Source organism: Bombina bombina, chromosome 1, assembly GCF_027579735.1.
Source record: "Bombina bombina isolate aBomBom1 chromosome 1, aBomBom1.pri, whole genome shotgun sequence".
NCBI classification, from domain to species: Eukaryota; Metazoa; Chordata; class Amphibia; order Anura; family Bombinatoridae; genus Bombina; species Bombina bombina.
Window position 1 is genome coordinate 598,868,097 of NC_069499.1, and position 20,815 is coordinate 598,888,911.

Here is a 20,815-nt window from a genome sequence, read left to right on the forward strand (position 1 = left end):
CTTTAATCCTATCTTGAATTTCATCCAAGGAAGTCTCTACTTGAAGAGAATCAGACAAGGCATTGATCCAATAAGATGCCACACTAGTCACGGTGGCAATACACACCGCAGGTTGCCATTGGAGACCTTGATGAACATAAATCTTTTTCAAATAAGTCTCTAGCTTCTTGTTCATTGGATCCTTAAAAGAGCAGCTATCCTCAATAGGAATAGTGGTTCTCTTAGCCAGAGTGGAATGGCCTCTTCAACTTTGGGTACAGTATACCAAGGGTCTTTAATAGTCCTCGACAGGAAACATTTTCTTAAAAATGGGAGACGGGGAAAAAGACACCCCTGGTTTCTTCCATTTCTGTGAGATAATCTCCCAAGCACGGTCCAGCACAGTAAAAACCTCCGAATTGGAAGGTTCATCAAAAAAACTATTACGTTTACTAGATTTCTTATTAGTGACAACAACAGGCGTATCGGAGTCATCAAAAGTAGCTTAAACCTCCTTTAACAATGCACAAAGGTGTTCAAGCTTAAATCTGAAGGATACCACCTCAGTCTCAGAAGAAGAAATTATAATGTCCGAATCTGAGATTTCACCCTCAGAAAGTCCTGATGTATCTTCCTCATCAGACTTATGAGAAAGAGCAACTTGGAAAACAGAAATGAGGACAGGCACATTACTATCTGAATTTCTAGATTTCCTCTTGTGTTTTCCCTGTAATCTGGGAATGGCAACTAATTCCACAAATACCGCTAAAGATACCTGAGCAGCAATTTCTGCTTTTAAATAAACTCCACTAGGAGTTATAGAGGAACCACAAGGCACTGCATGTGAAACCATTGAGTCTTGGGATGTAGCAGGAGAAAGCTGAGATATTATTTTAACAGCATCATCCTGAGAGACATTAGGCTCAAAAATTTTAGCTTTATTTTGCAAGGTTTTCTTGACACATGAAGAACAAAATTGCATAGGAGCTGCAATTTGTGCATCTAAACATAATAAGCATGAATTCATGAGAGCAGGCTATCGCTCCATATCAGACATGTTGTGAAACAGTAAATAAACTTGTACAGATAAGTTTCAAAGATTTTAATATTCAATTAAAATAAGCTAAGGAAAAAATACACTTTAAATTTTATCCTAAATCAGGATCGATCCCCAGCTAAAATTATGTGAAAAAAGTTAAGAAAAAACAAATAATAAAGATCAAGTAAACTTCTAAAATACTCCTCAAGCAACCACAGACCTCAATTACTGAGGTGCCTTACCGCTACCAAAGACCGGATCACCCAGAAATGGAGAAAAACTATTTTTTTCCTCAGAAACGTTATGAAGTAAAGCCGGTCATATGACCGCAACTCAAATTACTGCTGCAACACAGAGAGGCACCGGACAGTTTAAAATGTTGCATTGTTTTATTTTAAAGCAAAGGGGAAATAAATAAGCTGCTGAAATAGAAAGTTCAGCCTTACTTTCAGTTTAAACTTGTATTGTTTTATCAAGTAAATATGTGTCAGAAAATAAAGCCTAATAAAAACATTTTACTCTTTCTTTTTAAAAGAGTTTAAATGTTAGTCTCATACATGCTACAGTGACTGCTTCATGCCCCAGTGTAACCCATACAACAGGATTATCTATGTCCCAATAAAAAAGAAGTGACTTTTAATTTGTTAAGTGCATGGTCTCCCCAAATGGAAGAAAAAGCACTTACCTGCTCCCCTGTCCGGCATGTAGACAGTTACAAGGTATGAGAAGACACAGTTCTTCACATAGACCTTTGAAAAATAAAGAACAGAGTAGTCAACTCTGACTTTCTAAACTAGAGCAGCAATTGCTAGGAAAATGCAGTAAGTACCTCTTTACAAGTTCCTAACACCACTACCCGACTGCAAGGAATGACGTGGAATACAGCTATACCCCAAAACTTGTAGATGAAATCAAAATTTTTATTCAGACACCTAAACTTCACCTCCTCCATGCACCGAAGGCAAAGAGAATGACTGGGGGTTGTGGGTAAGGGAGTGATACTTATCAGTTTAACTGTGGTGCTCATTGCCTCCTCCTGCTGGCTAGGAGTGATATTCCCAACAGTAATTACTCAAGCCGTGGACTCACAATATCTTAGGAAAGAAAATAATTTCATAAAATAAAATCTTATCTTTATTTCACATTTTATATATTTGTTTAATTATTACCATTCTAACACATAAATAAACAGTTCAACAGAATTAGTGGAATGTTTTGATGTTTTGTAACCCAAGTGACACAATACATCAGCCAAAATGTGTGGAAAGTTTTAAGTGAGCTCTAGTCTAATAAATGGGCCGCATCAATTGGTTTATGCATGTTTGTGCAATAGTATACTATGATTTGCAGATATTACTCCTAATAATAAACATGAGCTTCTGAAGAGAATGCCTGTTGAAAATGCTTGTTCACATTTACAGCACCCTGCAGTTTCTTGGGCTGCCTCTGGTGTGACTTCACAAGCTCTGCTAAAGCCAGTTGGCTGGCTCCACAAGCTCTACTTCTACCAACAGGCTGGCTTCACAAGCTCTACTTCTGCCAATAGGCTGGCTCCACAAGCACTACTTCTGCCAATGGGCTGGCTCCACAAGCACTACTTCTGCCAATGGGCTGGCTTCACAAGCACTACTTCTGCCAATGGGCTTGCTCCACAAGCACTACTTCTGTCAATGGGCTGGCTTCACAAGCACTACTTCTTCCAATGGGCTGGCTTCATAAGCACTACTTCTGCCAATGGACTGGCTCCACAAGCACTACTTCTGTCAATGGGCTGGCTCCACAAGCACTACGTCTGCCAATGGGCTGGCTTCACAAGCACTACTTCTACCAATAGGCTGGATTCACAAGCTCTACTTCTGTCAATGGGCTGGCTCCACAAGCACTACTTCTACCAACAGGCTGGATTCACAAGCACTACTTCTGCCAATAGGCTGGATTCACAAGCTCTACTTCTGTCATTGGGCTGGCTCCACAAGCTCTACTTCTGCCAATTGGCTGGCTCCACAAGCTCTACTTCTGCCAATTGGCTGGCTCCACAAGCTCTACTGTCATTGGGCTGGCTCCACAAGCTCTACTTCTGCCAATTGGCTGGCTCCACAAGCTCTACTTCTGCCAATTGGCTGGCTCCACAAGCTCTACTTCTGCCAATGGGCTGGCTCCACAAGCACTACTTCTGCCAATAGGCTGTATTCACGAGCTCTACTTCTGCCAATAGGCTGGATTCACAAGGTCTACTTCTGCCATCACCCTTATGGAGACATCCCCCAAGGGTTATAATTTCCATATACAGAAAGAGAGAAGCGCTCAACCTGGGAACGAACAATAGCATAATAGCTTGTTTTATGGCTAGTTACCTCCCTAAGAACAGTCTCTTTTTGCTCAACATGTGCCTTTCACAAAGAAGAACTTTCCTGTAGTATATGAGTCTGGTCCTGACTAAACAGTACAGCCCAGTCCCAATATACCAGGCAATCCCACATTTCAGCTTAGTATGTGCCTCATCAGAGAGGTGCAACCATATTCCTCTAGGCACATTGAGAAACAGGTCCACATCTGGTTTCCTGCATCACCCCTAGGGTGGTGTTTGTTGTTATGTTATAATATATTGCGTTTTCTTCCGAGTTTGTGCTCTGATTTAGAAATGTATATACTGTAATTGTTGCAAAAAAGGAGGGTCAGGAAAGGTGTTGTCTGAGTGGGGAAAAGGAAATAAAGTATTTGAGGTATTTGCTGTATAAATGGACTCTGTTTCAGATATATTTCTAAACAACATGGATTTATAATCACTACAAACACTAAAGGACATCCACTTTATATTTATAAGGACATTCAAATTCATTGATAAAATGCTATAATTTGTTAACACATTTAACTAGTACATAAAAGTTGTTTGGTAGCTATGTGTTTAACGTCCCCAGTCAATACATTAATCATTGGGAAAATCTGTTCATCCAAAATCATTGACTTGATACAGAAAATTATATATTGCTTGTGTATGTGTATTTGTGTGTGCACATGCATGTGTGTGGGTTTGTGTGTGCATATATACGCACATGCCTGTGTAAGTGTGTGTATATGGGGGTTTGTGTATGCACATACCTGTGTATGTGTGTGTGTATATGGGGGTTTGTGTACACACATGCCTGTGCAAGTGTGTGTATATGGGGGTTTGTGTACGCACATGCCTGTTTATGTGTGTGTATAAGGGGGTTTGTGTACGCACATGCCTGTGTATGTGTGTGTATATAGGGGTTTGTGTTCGCACATGCCTGTGCATGTGTGTGTATACGGGGGTTTGTGTACGCACATGCCTGTGTATGTGTGTGTATATAGGGGTTTGTGTGTGCACATGCTGTATGTGTGTGTATATGGGGTTTGTGCACGTACATGGCTGTGTATATGGGGGTTTGTGTATGCACATGCCTGTGTATGTGTGTATATGGGGATTTGTGTACGCACATGCTGTATGTGTGTGTATATGGGGGTTTGTGTATGCACATGCCTGTGTATGTGTGTGTATGGGGGTTTGTGTATGCACATGCCTGTGTATGTGTGTGTATGGGGGTTTGTGTATGCACATGCCTGTGTATGTGTGTGTATATGGGGGTTTGTGTATGCACATGCCTGTGTATGTGTGTGTATATGGGGGTTTGTGTATGCACATGCCTGTGTATGAGTGTATATGGGGGTTTGTGTACGCACATGCCTGTGTATGTGTGTGTATATGGGGGTTTGTGTATGCACATGCCTGTGTATGTGTGTGTATATGGGGGTTTGTGTATGCACATGCCTGTGTATGTGTGTGTGTATATGGGGGTTTGTGTATGCACATGCCTGTGTATGTGTGTATATGGGGGTTTGTGTACGCACATGCCTGTGTATGTGTGTGTATATGGGGGTTTGTGTATGCACATGCCTGTGTATGTGTGTGTATATGGGGGTTTGCGTACGCACATGCCTGTGTATGTGTGTGTATATGGGGGTTTGTGTATGCACATGCCTGTGTATGTATGTGGGTATGGGAGTTTGTGTACGCACATGCCTGTGTATGTGTGTATATGGGGGTTTGTGTACGCACATGCCTGTGTATGTGTGTGTATATGGGGGTTTGTGTATGCACATGCCTGTGTATGTGTGTTTATATGGGGGTTTGTGTATGCACATGCCTGTGTATGTGTGTGTATATGGGGGTTTGTGTACGCACATGGCTGTGAATGTGTGTGTATATGGGGGTTTGTGTATGCACATGCCTGTGTATGTATGTGGGTATGGGGGTTTGTGTACGCACATGCCTGTGTATGTGTGTGTATATGGGGGTTTGTGTATGCACATGCCTGTGTATGTATGTGGGTATGGGGGTTTGTGTACGCACATGCCTGTGCATGTATGAGTATGTATGTTTGTGTGCATGCTTGTGCATATGTACGCACAAGTGTATGTAATTTATGTAGCAGTGTACACTGAGCATGTACTAGGATATATACATAAAAGCATCAGTACATATATTACAAGACAATGTGTGTATTTAGCATGTTATATTCCTATGCATTTTATTTATTTATTTTTGCTCACCTCTCGCTCTTTCATGTAGCATCACAAGATAAATGCAGATAAGTAAACATTTCTGGGTCTTCTCTCTAAACATTCTCTCATCTTCAATTTTTTTTGTTACTGATCACAACAGCTGTAATTTTGTTTCCACTGCTTGTGAAGAAATAAGGAGAAAGTTTACAAAGTGGACAAAGTGATAAAAAATAAAAAGGGACAAAGTCAGATAGGGGTCACTTTCATAGAAAAGAGAGGTCAGGAGCAGACAGAAGAGGTAAATCAGGCAGATAAGAGAGAGCACAGTGGTCAAACATGTTTCTAGCAATCTTGGATGACCGCACATATCACCTTCTGTGGGGCTATTTCATCATGGTTGGAACAGATTGAAAAGTGAGAGGAGATCACTCCTTATTATTCTTTCCCTAGCATGTAAGTTAGCTTTGGTGAAGGCCTGGCTGAAGGAGAAAACACCCTCATGGGCACAAATTATAGACATACTATGTCAGGAAAATTGAAGAATTTGTTGATACTTCACAAGGCACCTTGGAATCCCATGTTGCCATTTGAGTGACATGGGATTCTGTATGCGTCTGTATGAAATATAATCAAACTCATTAAAATATATAAAGTGACAGCACCACTGATAATATTGATTATTTGATGATATTTAGAGGGTGCACAAGAGGTTTAGCCAATGTACCTGATAATAATATTAAAAAATCTCAGCACTCCAAATTAGAAATAATTGATTTAATATGCCCAAGAGAGTATACAGAAATCAAAAGAACATTAGTTTCATGCCCAGTTAACTTTCCACTCACTGACACAGACACAACAAACATACAGAAGCAGAAATAAACATATAAAGCCTAGGCGTCCCTAGGGTTTATCAAATGCTGCTAAGGTCATGGCTAATTTTCATAATATGGATAATATGAAACAGTCCAGTATTGATAAAGTAATGTCCACTTTAGGATATATGTATGCCTTGTATCCTTTCATCAAGGGTTAGTAAAAAGTGTAAAGTCCATCAGTAGAACTTTACTGCTTGTTATAGATAACAGGTTAATACATCCATACGTCTTTGTAAGAGACAGTTCACCTCAGTCAAGGTCCTGGTATGATGAGCGTGCAGTCCAGATCCTTTATCACTCATGCATCCAAACTTTAATAAAGTATGTACAGCCCTTTAAAGGCTCACTGTGTGGTTTCTTATCGATATCCACCATATGTAAACATCAAACACAGTTCAAAGTTTATATATAACAGACCATAGTATGCGATATACCTGTATATGCTTCTGTATCAAAGACAATAGTTGAGGTCAAGTGTTGTACTCACATCAGATGTACGTCTCATTCAGACCACCTTGTCTATGTCCACCATCCAATACTTTTTTCCGCAGGGGATTGGGTGGATATTCTGAACCAAAATCCGCCCTTACTAATCCATCCCTAAGATTCTTATTCCTTTTATAGGAGAGGAGGGTTTTTAAAGGTATGCAGTAAATGAGAGTCATCTTTCACGCAAGGTGCCAATGTCTTTCCACTATTGACTTTAAAGGGACATGAAAGCCAATTTTTTTCTTTCGTGATTTAGAAAGCGCATGTCATTTTAGACAACTTTCTAATTTACTTCTATTATCTATTTTGCTTCATTCTCTTGATATCACTTGCTGAAAAGCATATCTAGATATGCTCAGTAGCTGCTGATTGGTTGCTGCACATAGAGGCCTTGCGTGATTGGCTCACATATGTGCATTGCTATTTCTTCAACAAAGGATATCCAAAGAATTGAGCAAATTATATAATAGAAGTAAATTGGAAAACAGAATTTATGCTTACCTGATAAATTTCATTCTCTTGTGATGTATCGAGTCCACGGATTCATCCATACTTATGGGATATTCTCCTTCCCTACAGGAAGTGGCAGAGAGAGCACCCACAGCAGAGCTGTCCATATAGCTCCTCCCTTAGCTCCACCCCCCAGTCTTTCGACCAAAGGCTAGGAAGAAAAAGGAGAAACTATAGGGTGCAGTGGTGACTGAAGTTTTTTAAATAAAAATATACTACCTGTCTTAAATAGACAGGGCGGGCCGTGGACTCGATACATCACAAGAGAAAGAAATTTATCAGGTAAGCATAAATTCTGTTTTCTCTTGTAAGATGTATCGAGTCCACGGATTCATCCATACTTATGGGATACCAATACCAAAGCTTTAGGACACGGATGAAGGGAGGGACAAGACAGGTACCTTAAACGAAAGGCACCACTGCGTGTAGAACCTTTCTCCCAAAAATAGCCTCTGAAGAAGCAAAAGTATCAAATTTGGAAATTTTGGAAAAAGTATGAAGCGAAGACCAAGTCGCCGCCTTACAAATCTGTTCAACAGAAGACTCAATTTTAAAAGCCCATGTGGAAGCCACTGCTCTAGTAGAATGAGCAGTAATTCTTTCAGGAGGCTGCTGGCCAGCAGTCTCATAAGCCAACCGGATTAAGCTTTTCAGCCAAAAGGAAAGAGAGGTAGCCGTAGCCTTCTGACCTCTCCGTTTACCAGAATAAACAACAAACAATGAAGATGTTTGACGGAAATCTTTAGTTGCTTGTAAGTAGAACTTTAAAGCATGAACCACACCAACATTGTGCAACAGACGTTCCTTCTTTGATGAAGGATTAGGACATAGAGAAGGAACAACAATCTCCTGATGGATATTCCTATTAGAAACAACCTTAGGAAGAAACCCAGGTTTGGTACGCAAAACCACCTTATCTGCATGGAAAACTAGGTAAGGTGAGTCACACTGTAAAGCAGATAACTCAGAAACTCTTCGAGCTGAAGAGATAGCTACTAAAAACAAAACTTTCCAAGATAGATTGGAAAACACTTTAATCAAAGAAAATAACACTTTAAACAAAAACGGTACTGTGCCTTTAAGAGAAAAAAAGCTGCACAAACTCTGCAAACAGTGTAAAAAATCAGTAAACAAAACAAAATTTTTACAGTAGCATCATAAAGCCTTAGTAACTTTGCACCACTATGCAAATAAACAATTAACCCCTTAATGTAAAAACCGGATTGAAAAATCTTCAAAACCAGTAAAATAGTGTTCAGCACCTTGCCACAGCTCTGCTGTGGCGCCTACCTGTGCTTTAGGAACGAATTGTGGGGAAGAAAAACCTCTTTACAGCCCTCAAATACAGCAGGAATCTCTGAGAAGTAGCTGGATGCTTCTGAGGTAAATAAACTGTGCAACTGAAAATAGGCCCCTCCCACCTCACTCGATGTTATGGGTCCTAAAAAACACCACAGAGTGTTTCTTAAACTAGCCATGTGGGTTAATAACCCTTAAACAAGCCACAAAGACCCCTTAAAGTCCCTCATAAAACGTTTTATTTGTAATTAAACCAAACTGTTTTTTCCTATTAGTGTCACCAGTAACTATGAGCCCTTTATGCAAGCTTGGATTCCTCTTTTACTGAATACAGCTTACCTTTCCCTCATGGGGATATTGCCAGCCTTTTCTAGAAATAACACAGTCTGTCTAGAAAAAAATAGACTGAACATACCTTAATGCAGTTTAGCCTGCAAACTGTTCCCCCAACTGAAGTTTTCCTGTACTCTTCAGCCCTTGTGAGAACAGCAGTGGATCCTCGTTACAAAATGCTAAGATCATCATCCTCCTTGCCGAAATCTTCACCCCTTTTCTGCCAGAGAGTAAATACACCGGTACCATTTAAAATAACAAACTTTTGCTTGAGAAAATAAAAACTAACATTTTTGTCACCACACTCCCTTTGCCCTTCCTAGCAGTTAAGCAGGCAGAGAGAATGACTGGGGGTGGAGCTAAGGGAGGAGCTATATGGACAGCTCTGCTGTGGGTGCTCTCTCTGCCACTTCCTGTAGGGAAGGAGAAAATCCCATAAGTATGGATGAATCCGTGGACTCGATACATCTTACAAGAGAAAGTTGTTTAAAATTGCATGCCCTATCTGAATCATGAAAGTTTAATTTTGACTAGACTGTCCCTTTAACTTAGTACTATGTACTCCATAATGAGTAACCAGAGGAACAGAAAAATTATTTTCTTTTTTCTGACATTTCGATAACAGTGTTGATCTGTCTATATCCTTCACTTTTCTGAGATTTTCTTGTAAGAGATTATCTGGATATCCACTTTGTCTAAATTTTTCAACCATCTCATCTAGTCTTAGTTGCATCTTTATCTGATCCATTACAATCCGTTTAGTTCGTAATAGCTTGCTAAATGGTAGACTTTTTATCATTGCCGGTGGGTGGAAACTGTCAAACGCTAAAAGGTTATTTCGATCTAAAGTGTCCAAAAAACTGACACTTTCAGTATTACTTTCCATTGTGAATTTCAGATGTTCAGTTGGGCTATTTATCTGAGATACAAAAGAGTTCAAACTTTCAATGTTGCCAGTCCAGATGAAAATGATCCATATTATGAAAATGTGCTGTGATGCTGGCAGCATTTGATAAACCCTAGGGACGTCTAGGGTTTATATGTTTCTTTCTGCTTCTGTATGTTTGTTGTGTCTGTGTCAGTGAGTGGAAAGTTAACTGTGCATGAGACTAATGTTCTTTTGATTTCTGTATACTCTCTTGGGCATATTAAATAATTTATTTCTAATTTGAAGTGCTGAAATCTTTTAATATAATCAAACTCATAAAACTCAGTTTTTCATTACTTAGTATTTGTATTGATTGCACCAAAGGTCGCGGGGGGGAAAAGTTGGGGTGCATATTCCACCTTTCTTCCCCTTTACCCCCCCCCCCCACCTTTTTTCTTTTCTTTCCTAATTCCTCCATGTTGAATTAGGAATCTTTTCTTTATTTCTTTTTTTTTCCTTCTGGCACAATTTTGATTACTTATTTGATAATTTTCTCTTAGAATATACTATCTCTTTTAAGATTTTTAGAGTATCATATACCCTACTTTCATTATATAATAACCCATCATAGTTGGAATTTATAATTAAGTAGGATTGTTATCTTTCTTTTCCTGATATAATAAATACAGAGACATAGGGGCCGAATTACCAAGCTCTGAATGGAGCTTGATGCCCGTTTCCACGCGAGCCTTCAGGCTCACCGTAAACAGTAGTTATGAAGCAGCGGTCTAAAGCCTGCTGCTCCATAGCTTGTCCTATACGATCGGGCTGATTGACACCCCCTGTGGCCGTGAATCTGCAGGGGGCAGCATTGCACAAGCAGTTCACAAGAACTGCTTGTGCAATGATAAATGCCGACAGTGTTGTCGGCATTTATCGATGTGCGGCGAACATGATACACTACATTGTATCATGTCCATTCACACTTTTAATAAATTGGCCCCAATATGTTATATATGCATGTTTTCTCTTCCTTTCTAGGTATCCCTTTAGCTAATGCTCATTAACTGACATTTTATTAGTATGACTTGGAAACTACCACTTAGTTAGAAGGTTAAAGGGACAGTCTACACCAGAATATTTATAGTTTTATAGATGATCCCTTTATTACCCATTCCCTAGTTTTGCATAACCAACACTGTTATAGAAATATACTTTTTACCTCTGTGATTATCTTGTATCTAAGCCTCTGCAGACTGCCCCTTTATTTCAGTTCTTTTGACAGACTTGCATTTTAGCCAATCAGTGCGGGCTCCTATGAACTCCACGTGCGTGAGCACAGTGTTATTTATATGAAACACATGAACTAACACCCTCTAGTGGTGAAAAACTATCAAATGCCCTGAGCTAAGAGGTAGCCTTCAAGGGCTTATAAATTAGCATATGAACCTCATAGATTAGCTTTCAACTAAGAATACCTAGAGAACAAAGCAATATTGGTGATAGAAGTAAAATGGAAAATTGTTTAAAATGACATGCCCTATCTGAATAATTAAAGTTTGTTTTGGACTAGACTGTCCCTTTAAGAGGGGATAAGGGTGAGAATATGGAGGCAAAAAGGAAAGGAGGGGTATAGCGGCAGAAAGTATGGGGGTAGTGGCAGAGAGAAGTGGTGTAGCGGTAGAAAGGATATGGGTAGTGGCAGAGAGGAAGGGTGTAGCTGCAGAAAGGATAGGGGATAGTAGCAGAGAGGAGGGGTTTAGTGGCAGAAAGGATAGGGGTAGTGGCAGAGAGGAGGGGGCAGTAGTAGGATTCGGAAAAAACATCTCTAACTTATATAATACAAAAAGTTAGGAAGTTTGTGTTGTGATGTTAGCACCTTTACACTTTTAACCTCACTGACTTAAAGTGAAAGTAAATCCTAGCGTTTTACAAACGCTAGGATTGACTACTGAAACAAATAAAGGGGACTTTCATTCATGAAGTATAAGATACTTCATGTAGAAAGCTCCTTTATTTTTTTGTTTCAATCGATCGTGTTTTAGCTGCTACAGCAGCCCACGGCTAAAAAATGTTTTTGCTAAGAGGTTACATTTTCACCTCTGAGCCAATAGCCGTGCGGTAAATTTTTTAGCCGTGGGCTGCTGTAGCAGCTAAAACACGATCGATTGAAAGAAATATCTTATACTTCATGAATGAAAGTGCCCTTTATTTGTTTCAATAGTAAATCCTAGCGTTTGTAAAATGCTAGGATTGACTTTCACTTTAACTGTTTAAAAACAGGTGTCTGTATCAAATTACAAGACTGTGGCAGCCTTAACTGAACACATTACTTTTTTTTGTTTTGTTATTTTTAACCAGCAAAAAAAGTGTTTCTTGTATTTATTGTTTCGCATAGAAAATATATAACACATTTTATAAATAATACTACACAGTCCCCAAGAACTTAGAGTGTACTTTGTGATGGGGTTGTGGTTTTATGAGTTAATAGTGTAATGGGAGATTTTGCAATGGGGGTTATGGCGATTAATAGAGTAGTGGGGTATTTGCTATGGGATTATGGCGGTTTAGGGTTTAATAGTGTAGTGTGGTAGTTGTAGTGGTTTAGGGGTTATTAGAATAGGGAGCTTATGGCAATGGGTTAGTGCATGAGTATGGGTGTTTGATTTTTTCCCCTCTTTTCTTGCGCCATTAAAGTCTATGGGGGAGTATGTTAACACTGTCGTAATATTCTAACTTTAGCTCTTTGGTCACGCTGGGTTAGTGCGCAAGCGGAAAAAAACTTTACTTTTAACTTGTAATATGTGATAAATAGCGCTCCACTCATAATCTAGCCTCTGTTAATTCATTCAAAGCTAGCAAATAAAAAGGAACAGTGGCCATGAGGTGGCAGTTTACTGGTAGGAGCACTGTGGTAGAAGAATAGGTGGGAAATAAGCAGGGGACACTGACAGATATGGGATAGCCACAGGTCACATTGTGCTATTGCTAGGGAACATAAATATTCTCAAAAGTGATAAAACCAGTTAAGCAGGAAGTTTTGCATTATTATCTCCCCTGCCAAAGCACTCCAGTATAGGGGCAGATTAAAATGTTAGCATGTCTATTGCAATAAACAGTAATATCAATTGTATCACAGCAGTACTGTTTATTACCAGCGTTAGTTACTAAAGAATAATAATCAGAGTAAGGATAAAGGAGTAAACAGGGTGAAATGCTAGGAGGAAGTGGCAGAGCGTGCGTCTGTGATCTGTGTATGGCAGAATCAGCAGCTTCCTGAAAGTTACCAGTTTGGCTTCTGACATTAACCCCTTCTGTAACCAGTGGCTGCATCTTGGCTTCTCACATTAACCCCCTACCGTAACCAGTGGCTGCATCTTGGCTTCTCACATTAACCCCCTACTGTAACCAGTGGCTGCATCTTGGCTTCTCACATTAACCCCCTACCGTAACCAGTGGCTGCACCTTGGCTTCTCACATTAACCCCCTACTGTAACCAGTGGCTGCATCTTGGCTTCTCACATTAACCCCCTACTGTAACCAGTGGCTGCATCTTGGCTTCTCACATTAACCCCCTACCGTAACCAGTGGCTGCACCTTGGCTTCTCACATTAACCCCCTACTGTAACCAGTGGCTGCATCTTGGCTTCTCACATTAACCCCCTACTGTAACCAGTGGCTGCATCTTGGCTTCTCACATTAACCCCCTACTGTAACCAGTGGCTGCATCTTGGCTTCTCACATTAACCCCCTACTGTAACCAGTGGCTGCATCTTGGCTTCTCACATTAACCCCCTACTGTAACCAGTGGCTGCATCTTGGCTTCTCACATTAACCCCCTACTGTAACCAGTGGCTGCACCTTGGCTTCTCACATTAACCTCCTACTGTAACCAGTGGCTGCGCCTTGGCTTCTCACATTAACCCCCTACTGTAACTAGTGGCTGCATCTTGGCTTCTCACATTAACCCCCTACTGTAACCAGTGGCTGCACCTTGGCTTCTAATATTACCCCCTCCTATACCCTTTGGCTTTACCTCCTTTACCCTTTGCATTTCTAGGCACTCATACCTCACCTCATGATTGGTTAGATTCACTAAGTATTAGAACACATTTTTGAAAGCCACAACACATGTGAGTAATTCGGCTTCATAAGATAACACAATCATTTAAGTTATTGTTTTTGGGTTGTTTTTGTTGTTGTTGCTAACAATACATTTCTAGTTGTCAGCATACTCGTCCTCTCTGTGCTTCACTCACCTCCACATCTTCCCAGCATTGGCTTCTACATGCCATTAGGAAGGCTAAAAGCTATAATATTCCTATAATATTGCAATACTATATGAGGCTTATCTACTAAATGTACAGTACAAGTCGAAATCTTAGTGTGTCTGCTTTACAAGATAACATAGACATTACAGAGATTTGTATCACTGGACAATTCTTAATGAATCACTTCTTCTGTCACTCTCTGTTCTTCCTCAGTTCTAGTGATCTGCTTTCATTCCCCTACACCAGCTCTCTGCTCCCCTTCGCTTTGTCTGCCCCTTCTTACACTTCTTATTCACTCACCTCTGTATCATGCTCTCAGTTACTTCTGTGAGGGCAGGATATGAGTGAGGTAGACACTCCCAGAATGTGGTATTCATAGCAGAGACAATTAATCACAACCTACAGGGAAAAACCTTAAAGCAAATACATTTTAAGGGGAGGGAATGGGCCAAAACCAACAAACATGACAAGGCTGACTGTCTGTCAATGTTCTGTACTCCTAATCTGCACAGAAGGCATGCTTACAGCCTCTCTCTGTCTATCTATCTATGTATCTATCTATCTATCTATTTCTATCTGTCTATCTATGTATCTATCTGTCTATCTATATATCTGTGTATCTATCTATGTATCTATCTATGTATCTGTCTATGTATCTATCTATCTATCTATCTATCTATCTATCTATCTATCTATCTATCTATCTATCTATCTATCTATCATGTACAATAAAATAACACACATAGTGACATTTTCAGCTATATGAGCAAATAAGTTGGTCAGCTGCATGGCCATCTTATTTTAGCACCTATACACTTAGGTGAGGCGCCAGAGCACATTTATGACAGCTGTGTACCCAAGTGAGACCTCAGAGTTTTTTGTGCCACTGAATCCCTCTTTATGCCAGCTATATACTAAACTAATACCTCAGATCATATGCTTGAGCCCTAAAGCCCCATACCTACAGCACCTCAGTGAAGGAAGTGGTAGGGAGAAAAGTGCACAGGAGCTCCATATTTTGTGGGTTGTTAGCAGGGTGGACAAAAATCAATGATTTTTTTTTCCAAAAAAAAAAAAATGGATTTTTTTATTAAATTAGATTTTTTTTAATTAAATTAGATTTTTGTTCATTTAAAACAGATTATTTGTTATTTAAATAGGATTTTTTTAAAATAAAATGCGTTTTGAGGAAAAAATCTATTTACAGATAGTTTCCATTTAAGATACATTATAATCGTAGTTATATAGTAAGATGCTGTATATTCATATGTGTAATGTTTAATTTTTTTGGTAAATTAATTCCATTGATCCATCCACAATGTCATGCACTCCCTGAGGTTTCTGTAAGATTATTTTGGGCATTTTTTCTATCTTGAAGATGTTATCACATATTGGGCCAGATTACAAGTGGAGCGCTAAATATCGCTTTCGCTGATGTGCGCTGGTATTGCAAGTTGACTGCAATGCGAATATGACCTCACGTTCGCATTGCTGGGTAGCTTTGCGCTCATGAGAGCGCACTTCCATAGGCTCCTGAGACACGGCATGAGAACCTCACGCAGTGGGTAGGTAGAAACACTCCACAGCCGCAAATGTTAGCCCCCCAAAACTGCTAAGTGCAGTTTTTTAAAAAAGAAACCTAGCACTTGGTTAATTTTATAAGTGTTAACCAGCTACTTGTAATGGCTGGTTATTTATCTTGCGCATGCAAACTGCAAATTTGCCCGTTTGCGGGCGCGTGATAAATTAGCGCTCCACTTGGAATCTAACTCATTATTGGTTTTGTAGTTCTCATGCAGAAATAACACGCCCCTTCTTCACAGCAAAATGTTAGAAAATAAACATACAGAGTTGAGAAATAGGGGCCGATTTATCAAAGCTTCAACTGATAATATGATGGAAATGTTGAAATGTGTGACGTAAGTAATGTACGCTCCCAAAATCTCATTCCGATGCAGATTGATGCTTGCGTCATTCCAAATGTTTCTAATTCCCATTCGACTCTATTTGACCCTCTTCTCAATTGTCCAAACATTCAACAGGTACGCTTGCGTCTTTTTCCGCCGCAGCGTACCTATTGTTCAAACCGCCACCCTTGAGGCCGCGAATGCCATAGAAATCAATGGGAGTCTGAAAACCAAGAAAGGTTATATTAGATGCTGCAAGAGAATGAAGCTTATTACATATTTATGTCAATTAGAAAGTTGATTACAATTGTATACTCGCGGCCAATCTAGCTAGCAGGGGGTGTCAATCAACCCGATCGCATTCGATCGAGTTGATTTCTGTCCGCGGCCTCAGAGCAGGCGGACAAGTTATGGAGCAGAGGTCTTTACACCGCTGTTTCATAACTTCTGTTTCCGGTGATCCTGAAGGCTCGCGCGGAAACAGGGGTCATCAAGCTCCATTCAGAGCTTAATAATGCAGCCCCAATAGCAAAAAGGTATAATCCACCTACAATTAAACTGTCATGAATCAGATACAGCAGAAATTAAAATAACCTCTTTACTGTCATAATATTTTCAGTGTTTTTCTTCCTTCTCTTGAGTTTAATTTTCATTAAGAAATGTCATCTTATATGCCAGTCCATTTTATAACATCTGTGTATGGCTGGTGTTTAAAACTAGACTGCAATCAGTAAGGGTTACACAGGTGCAGAGAGAAAACTGGCCCAGCTCTTAAAATATCCATTGATTGCAAATAAATACATATGATACCCTGATTACATGTTATATTTGCATATTATTCTTGCCCAGAATAATAATATATTTACACTATATGCATATTGTGGTATTAATAAACACAAAGATATGAAAGACAACATTGTTTAGAACAAAATAAAATTTAGGGACATGTAAATATGTTTGGAAAAGATTTCTAACATAACACACACACACATATATATATATATATATATATATATATATATATATATATACTAGACCTAAAGCCCATTCACATGGGCCATTTTTTGCAGTACAGCGGTCCCACCCCTTGCTCTCTCTCTCCCCCCTCTCATTTGTGCTCTCTCCCCCTCTCTTTTGTGCTCTCTCCCCCTCTCTTTTGCTCTCTCTCCCCCTCTCTTTTGTGCTCTCTCTCGCTCCACCTCTATTTTGCTCTCTCCCCCCTCTCTTTTGCTCTCTCTCTCCCCCCTCTCTTTTGCTCTCTCTCTCCCCCCTCTCTTTTGCTCTCTCTCCCCCTTTCTTTTGCTCTCTCTCCCCCTTTCTTTTGCTCTTTGTGACGAGACCAATCTCGCCACTGTGCATTGGAGGAGCCTGGTTGCCCGCCTGCTGCCTTTAGACTATGGCCCCATGTTGAAACGCTTGATTTTCCCCTGCAGGGAAACGAAGGCCGGGTTGTTCGGTGCTTGCCCTATTTGAACAGTGATACCCCAGATAGCTATGCCATGGAGCCCATTCGTATAACAAAAGACTATGTGAAAGACTTTGGCTCCATGGCAATTGAACTGTATGTGTGTGATCTGAGCGCCATTCAGTAATAATGTGCGCTCAGATCTAGGCTATCTGGGGATATGTTGAATGTGCCTGTTTTGTGCAGTGGCTGCACAGTTGTATGTTTTTATGTATTTTATTGTCTTTTGCTACCATGTGTTCAATGGAGTTTTGCCTCTGTCCTTGGAGATAATTGGATTACTTCTCAATTATCTCCAGGATAGAAGACTCTGTGGAACTGGTTTTGGGCAGAAAAGCCAGGCTTCATTTGGTCACAAAGGACTCCAATCTATCTTTTGAACCACTGGACCAATTTGGATGATTTTGACATATGATGGTATTTGGAGTGTGCTGATTCTGAAAATGTAATGTATGTGTGATGTATACTTTTAAAGTTATGAATAATGTGGAAAAACTGTATTTCTCTGCCTGTGATAATTACATTAACCCATTGTGTAAGGTAATTGTATCACAGGCAGAGGGGAGGATTTTGTGTGGGAGTGTCTGAGTGTATTGTATGTGTTTATTGGTTGTTTTACAAAACCCTGTGGGTGGTACTAATGTGTAAGAATGTGTATATAAGAACAATAAACCCACAGCTCTGGTTGTTCACTGCTTGACCCTCAACACGGAGCCTTGTCTCGTCTTTGGGGGGATTTACTGTATGCTGTTAGAGACTGATTGCCAGGAGTGTAAGCCGCTTGGGTGCTTTTCCTGTTCGTCTGCTAGCAGCTATTCGTGAGGTTCCAGTTCGGGAGTTTGGAGCATTCCCTTGTATTCAATTCGGGAGTTTGGTGTTCTGCAGTAGCTGTGCCTGTGTCTCTGGAAGGGAAGATCTACTAAACGGCGGTTTAACCCCTTGTGTGCAAAACGGTCCGTTACACTCTCTCCCCCCCTCTCTTTTGTGCTCTCTCCCCCTCTCTTTTGTGCTCTCTCCCCCTCTCTTTTGCGCTCTCTCCCCCTCTCTTTTGCGCTCTCTCTCGCTCCACCGCTCTTTTGCTCTCTCTCTCCCCCCTCTCTTTTGCCCCCCTCTCTCCCCCTCTCTTTTGCTTTCTCTCCCCCTCTCTTTTGCTCTCTCTCCCCCTCTCTTTTGTGCTCTCTCTCTCCCCCCTCTCTTTTGCGTTCTCTCTCTCTTTTGCGCTCTCTCTCTCCCGCCCTCTCTTGCGCGCTCTCTCTACCCCTCTCTTTTGTGCTCTCTCCCCCTCTCTTTTGTGCGCTCTCTCTACCCCTCTCTTTTGCTCTCTCTCTCCCCCCTCTCTTTTGCGCTCTCTCTCCCCCCCTCTCTTTTGCGCTCTCTATCTCCCCCCTCTCTTTTACTCTGTCTCTCTATCCTTTTTTTTTGCTCTCTCTCTCCATCCCTCTCTTTTGCTCTCTCTCTCCCCCCTCTCTCCCGCCTCTCTTTTGCTCTCTCTCTCCATCCCTCTCTTTTGCTCTCTATCCCCCTCTCTATTGCTCTCCCCCCCCCCTCTTTATTGCTCTCTCTCCCCCTCTCTATTGATATCTCTCCACCCTTTCTCTTTCTTCCCTCTATTTTGCTCTTTCCCCTCTCTTTTGCTCTTTCCCCTCTATTTTGCTCTCTCTCCCCCTCTCTTCTGCACTTTCCCCTCTCTTCTGCTCTTCCCCCTCTCTTTAGCTCTTTCCTATCTCTTTTTGTCTCTCCCCCTCTCTTTCTATTTCTCTCCCTTCTCTCTCGCGCTGACCATGCCAGGCCATGCCCGTCACGCCTGACTACACCCCGACTCTGCCCAGTCACGCCCCCGCACGTCCACGCTCCCGCCTGGACACGCCCACTTTTGCCGCAAACAGTATGTCAGGTAAGGCCAGGTGTGTTTGTCCTCGTGCTGTCTCTATTGCGCATGACAGCTTCGGACAAACACACTTGGCCTTTTATATATATACAGTATATATATATATATATATATATATATATATATATATATATATATATATATATACACACACAAGTGCAAAGATATATGTACAAATTCTAGCTTTACTAATCATTAAAAAAAAAAATAAAAAAAATGAGATAGTCATATCATGATTTCTAGAAATACAAATACACATTAATTTATGTAAAAATATCAGATTTTTTGTATAAGAAATAAATAAAACAATGAGATATTATTGTTTGTTCAGGTATAAATCTAGCTATTTCTTGGACATTAACAGATGAAAAATAAAAGACTAGCTTTAGGGAAATGTGCTTGTTCATGGACAGTAATAATGTGGTATAAATAAAGTTGGAAAAACAGAATATCCGCAACATCGATTACCCTTATTTATTAACAGTCCGATGCTCATCGTTCCGTACTTGTTGCGCGTGTTTTTGACAGACTTTTTAATAAATAAGGGCATTGTATGTAGATTTGCGGCAGCAATGTCTGGCGATGTCTGGCGAGCGTTTTGACTCCAGTGAATGCACCGAGATTGACGCTTTGATAAATCAGCCCCATAGACCTTAAAGTGATAGTTTCAGAAAGAGAATACAATTTTAAGATTTCAGATTTACTTCTATTATCAAATTTGCTTCATTCTCTTGTTATTCTTTGCTGAAGGAGTGCAATGATCTACTGGGAAAACCTCCAAAGTAGTAGTTCTTTGTCTTGCGGGCACACAAGCTGAATATAGAAAATCTCGGTTATGGCTCTGAGGCTGCTCCACTTGAGACTGCAGGTGCAGTGGTCAATTTGTAAATGGAACAAGAAGAAACAATGGGCGCCTCATAGCGTAACCATGTTTGTCAAAATGTGTTGACTGGAGAAAATAAAATAATCACACTCACAATTTGAATTGGCACCCAGGATAGTTAAAGGGACACTCAATCAAAATTAAACTTTCATTATTCAGATAGAGCATGCTATTTTAAACAACTTTCCAATTTACTTCTATTAACAAAATGTGCACAGTCTTTTTATATTTAAACTTTTTGAGTCACCAGCTCCTACTGAGCATGTGCAAGAATAAGTGTGTATGCATTTGTGAATGGCTGATGGCTGTCACATGGTATGTGTATGCATTTGTGATTGGCTGATGGCTGTCACATGGTACAGGGGGAGTGGAAAAAGACATAACTTTTAAAATTGTCAGAAAAAAAATCTACTACTCATTTGAAGTTCAGACAAAGTTGTTATTGCATTGTCTTGTTATCTTGCATTTGTGGATTATACAAA

The 20,815-nt window shown here is 40.3% G+C and overlaps 1 protein-coding gene across 2 annotated transcripts in view; it reads right to left on the reverse strand.

Moving 5' to 3' along the window:
• The window catches only part of LOC128645719 (uncharacterized), an 84,026-nt gene extending 69,498 nt beyond the window's left edge, over positions 1-14,528 (reverse strand). Inside the window, exons 1-2 of one of the 2 annotated variants that reach the window (XM_053698926.1) lie at positions 14,491-14,528; positions 5,591-5,719 (exon numbers count right to left, since the gene is read on the reverse strand). In XM_053698926.1, the coding sequence (XP_053554901.1) occupies positions 5,591-5,663 (73 nt within the window). In that variant the 5' untranslated portion in view covers positions 5,664-5,719; positions 14,491-14,528. Of the gene's footprint in view, positions 1-5,590; positions 5,723-14,490 lie in introns of both variants that reach the window. The other variant, XM_053698927.1, reaches the window with a different exon arrangement.
• Between the last annotated feature and the right edge of the window lie 6,287 nt (positions 14,529-20,815).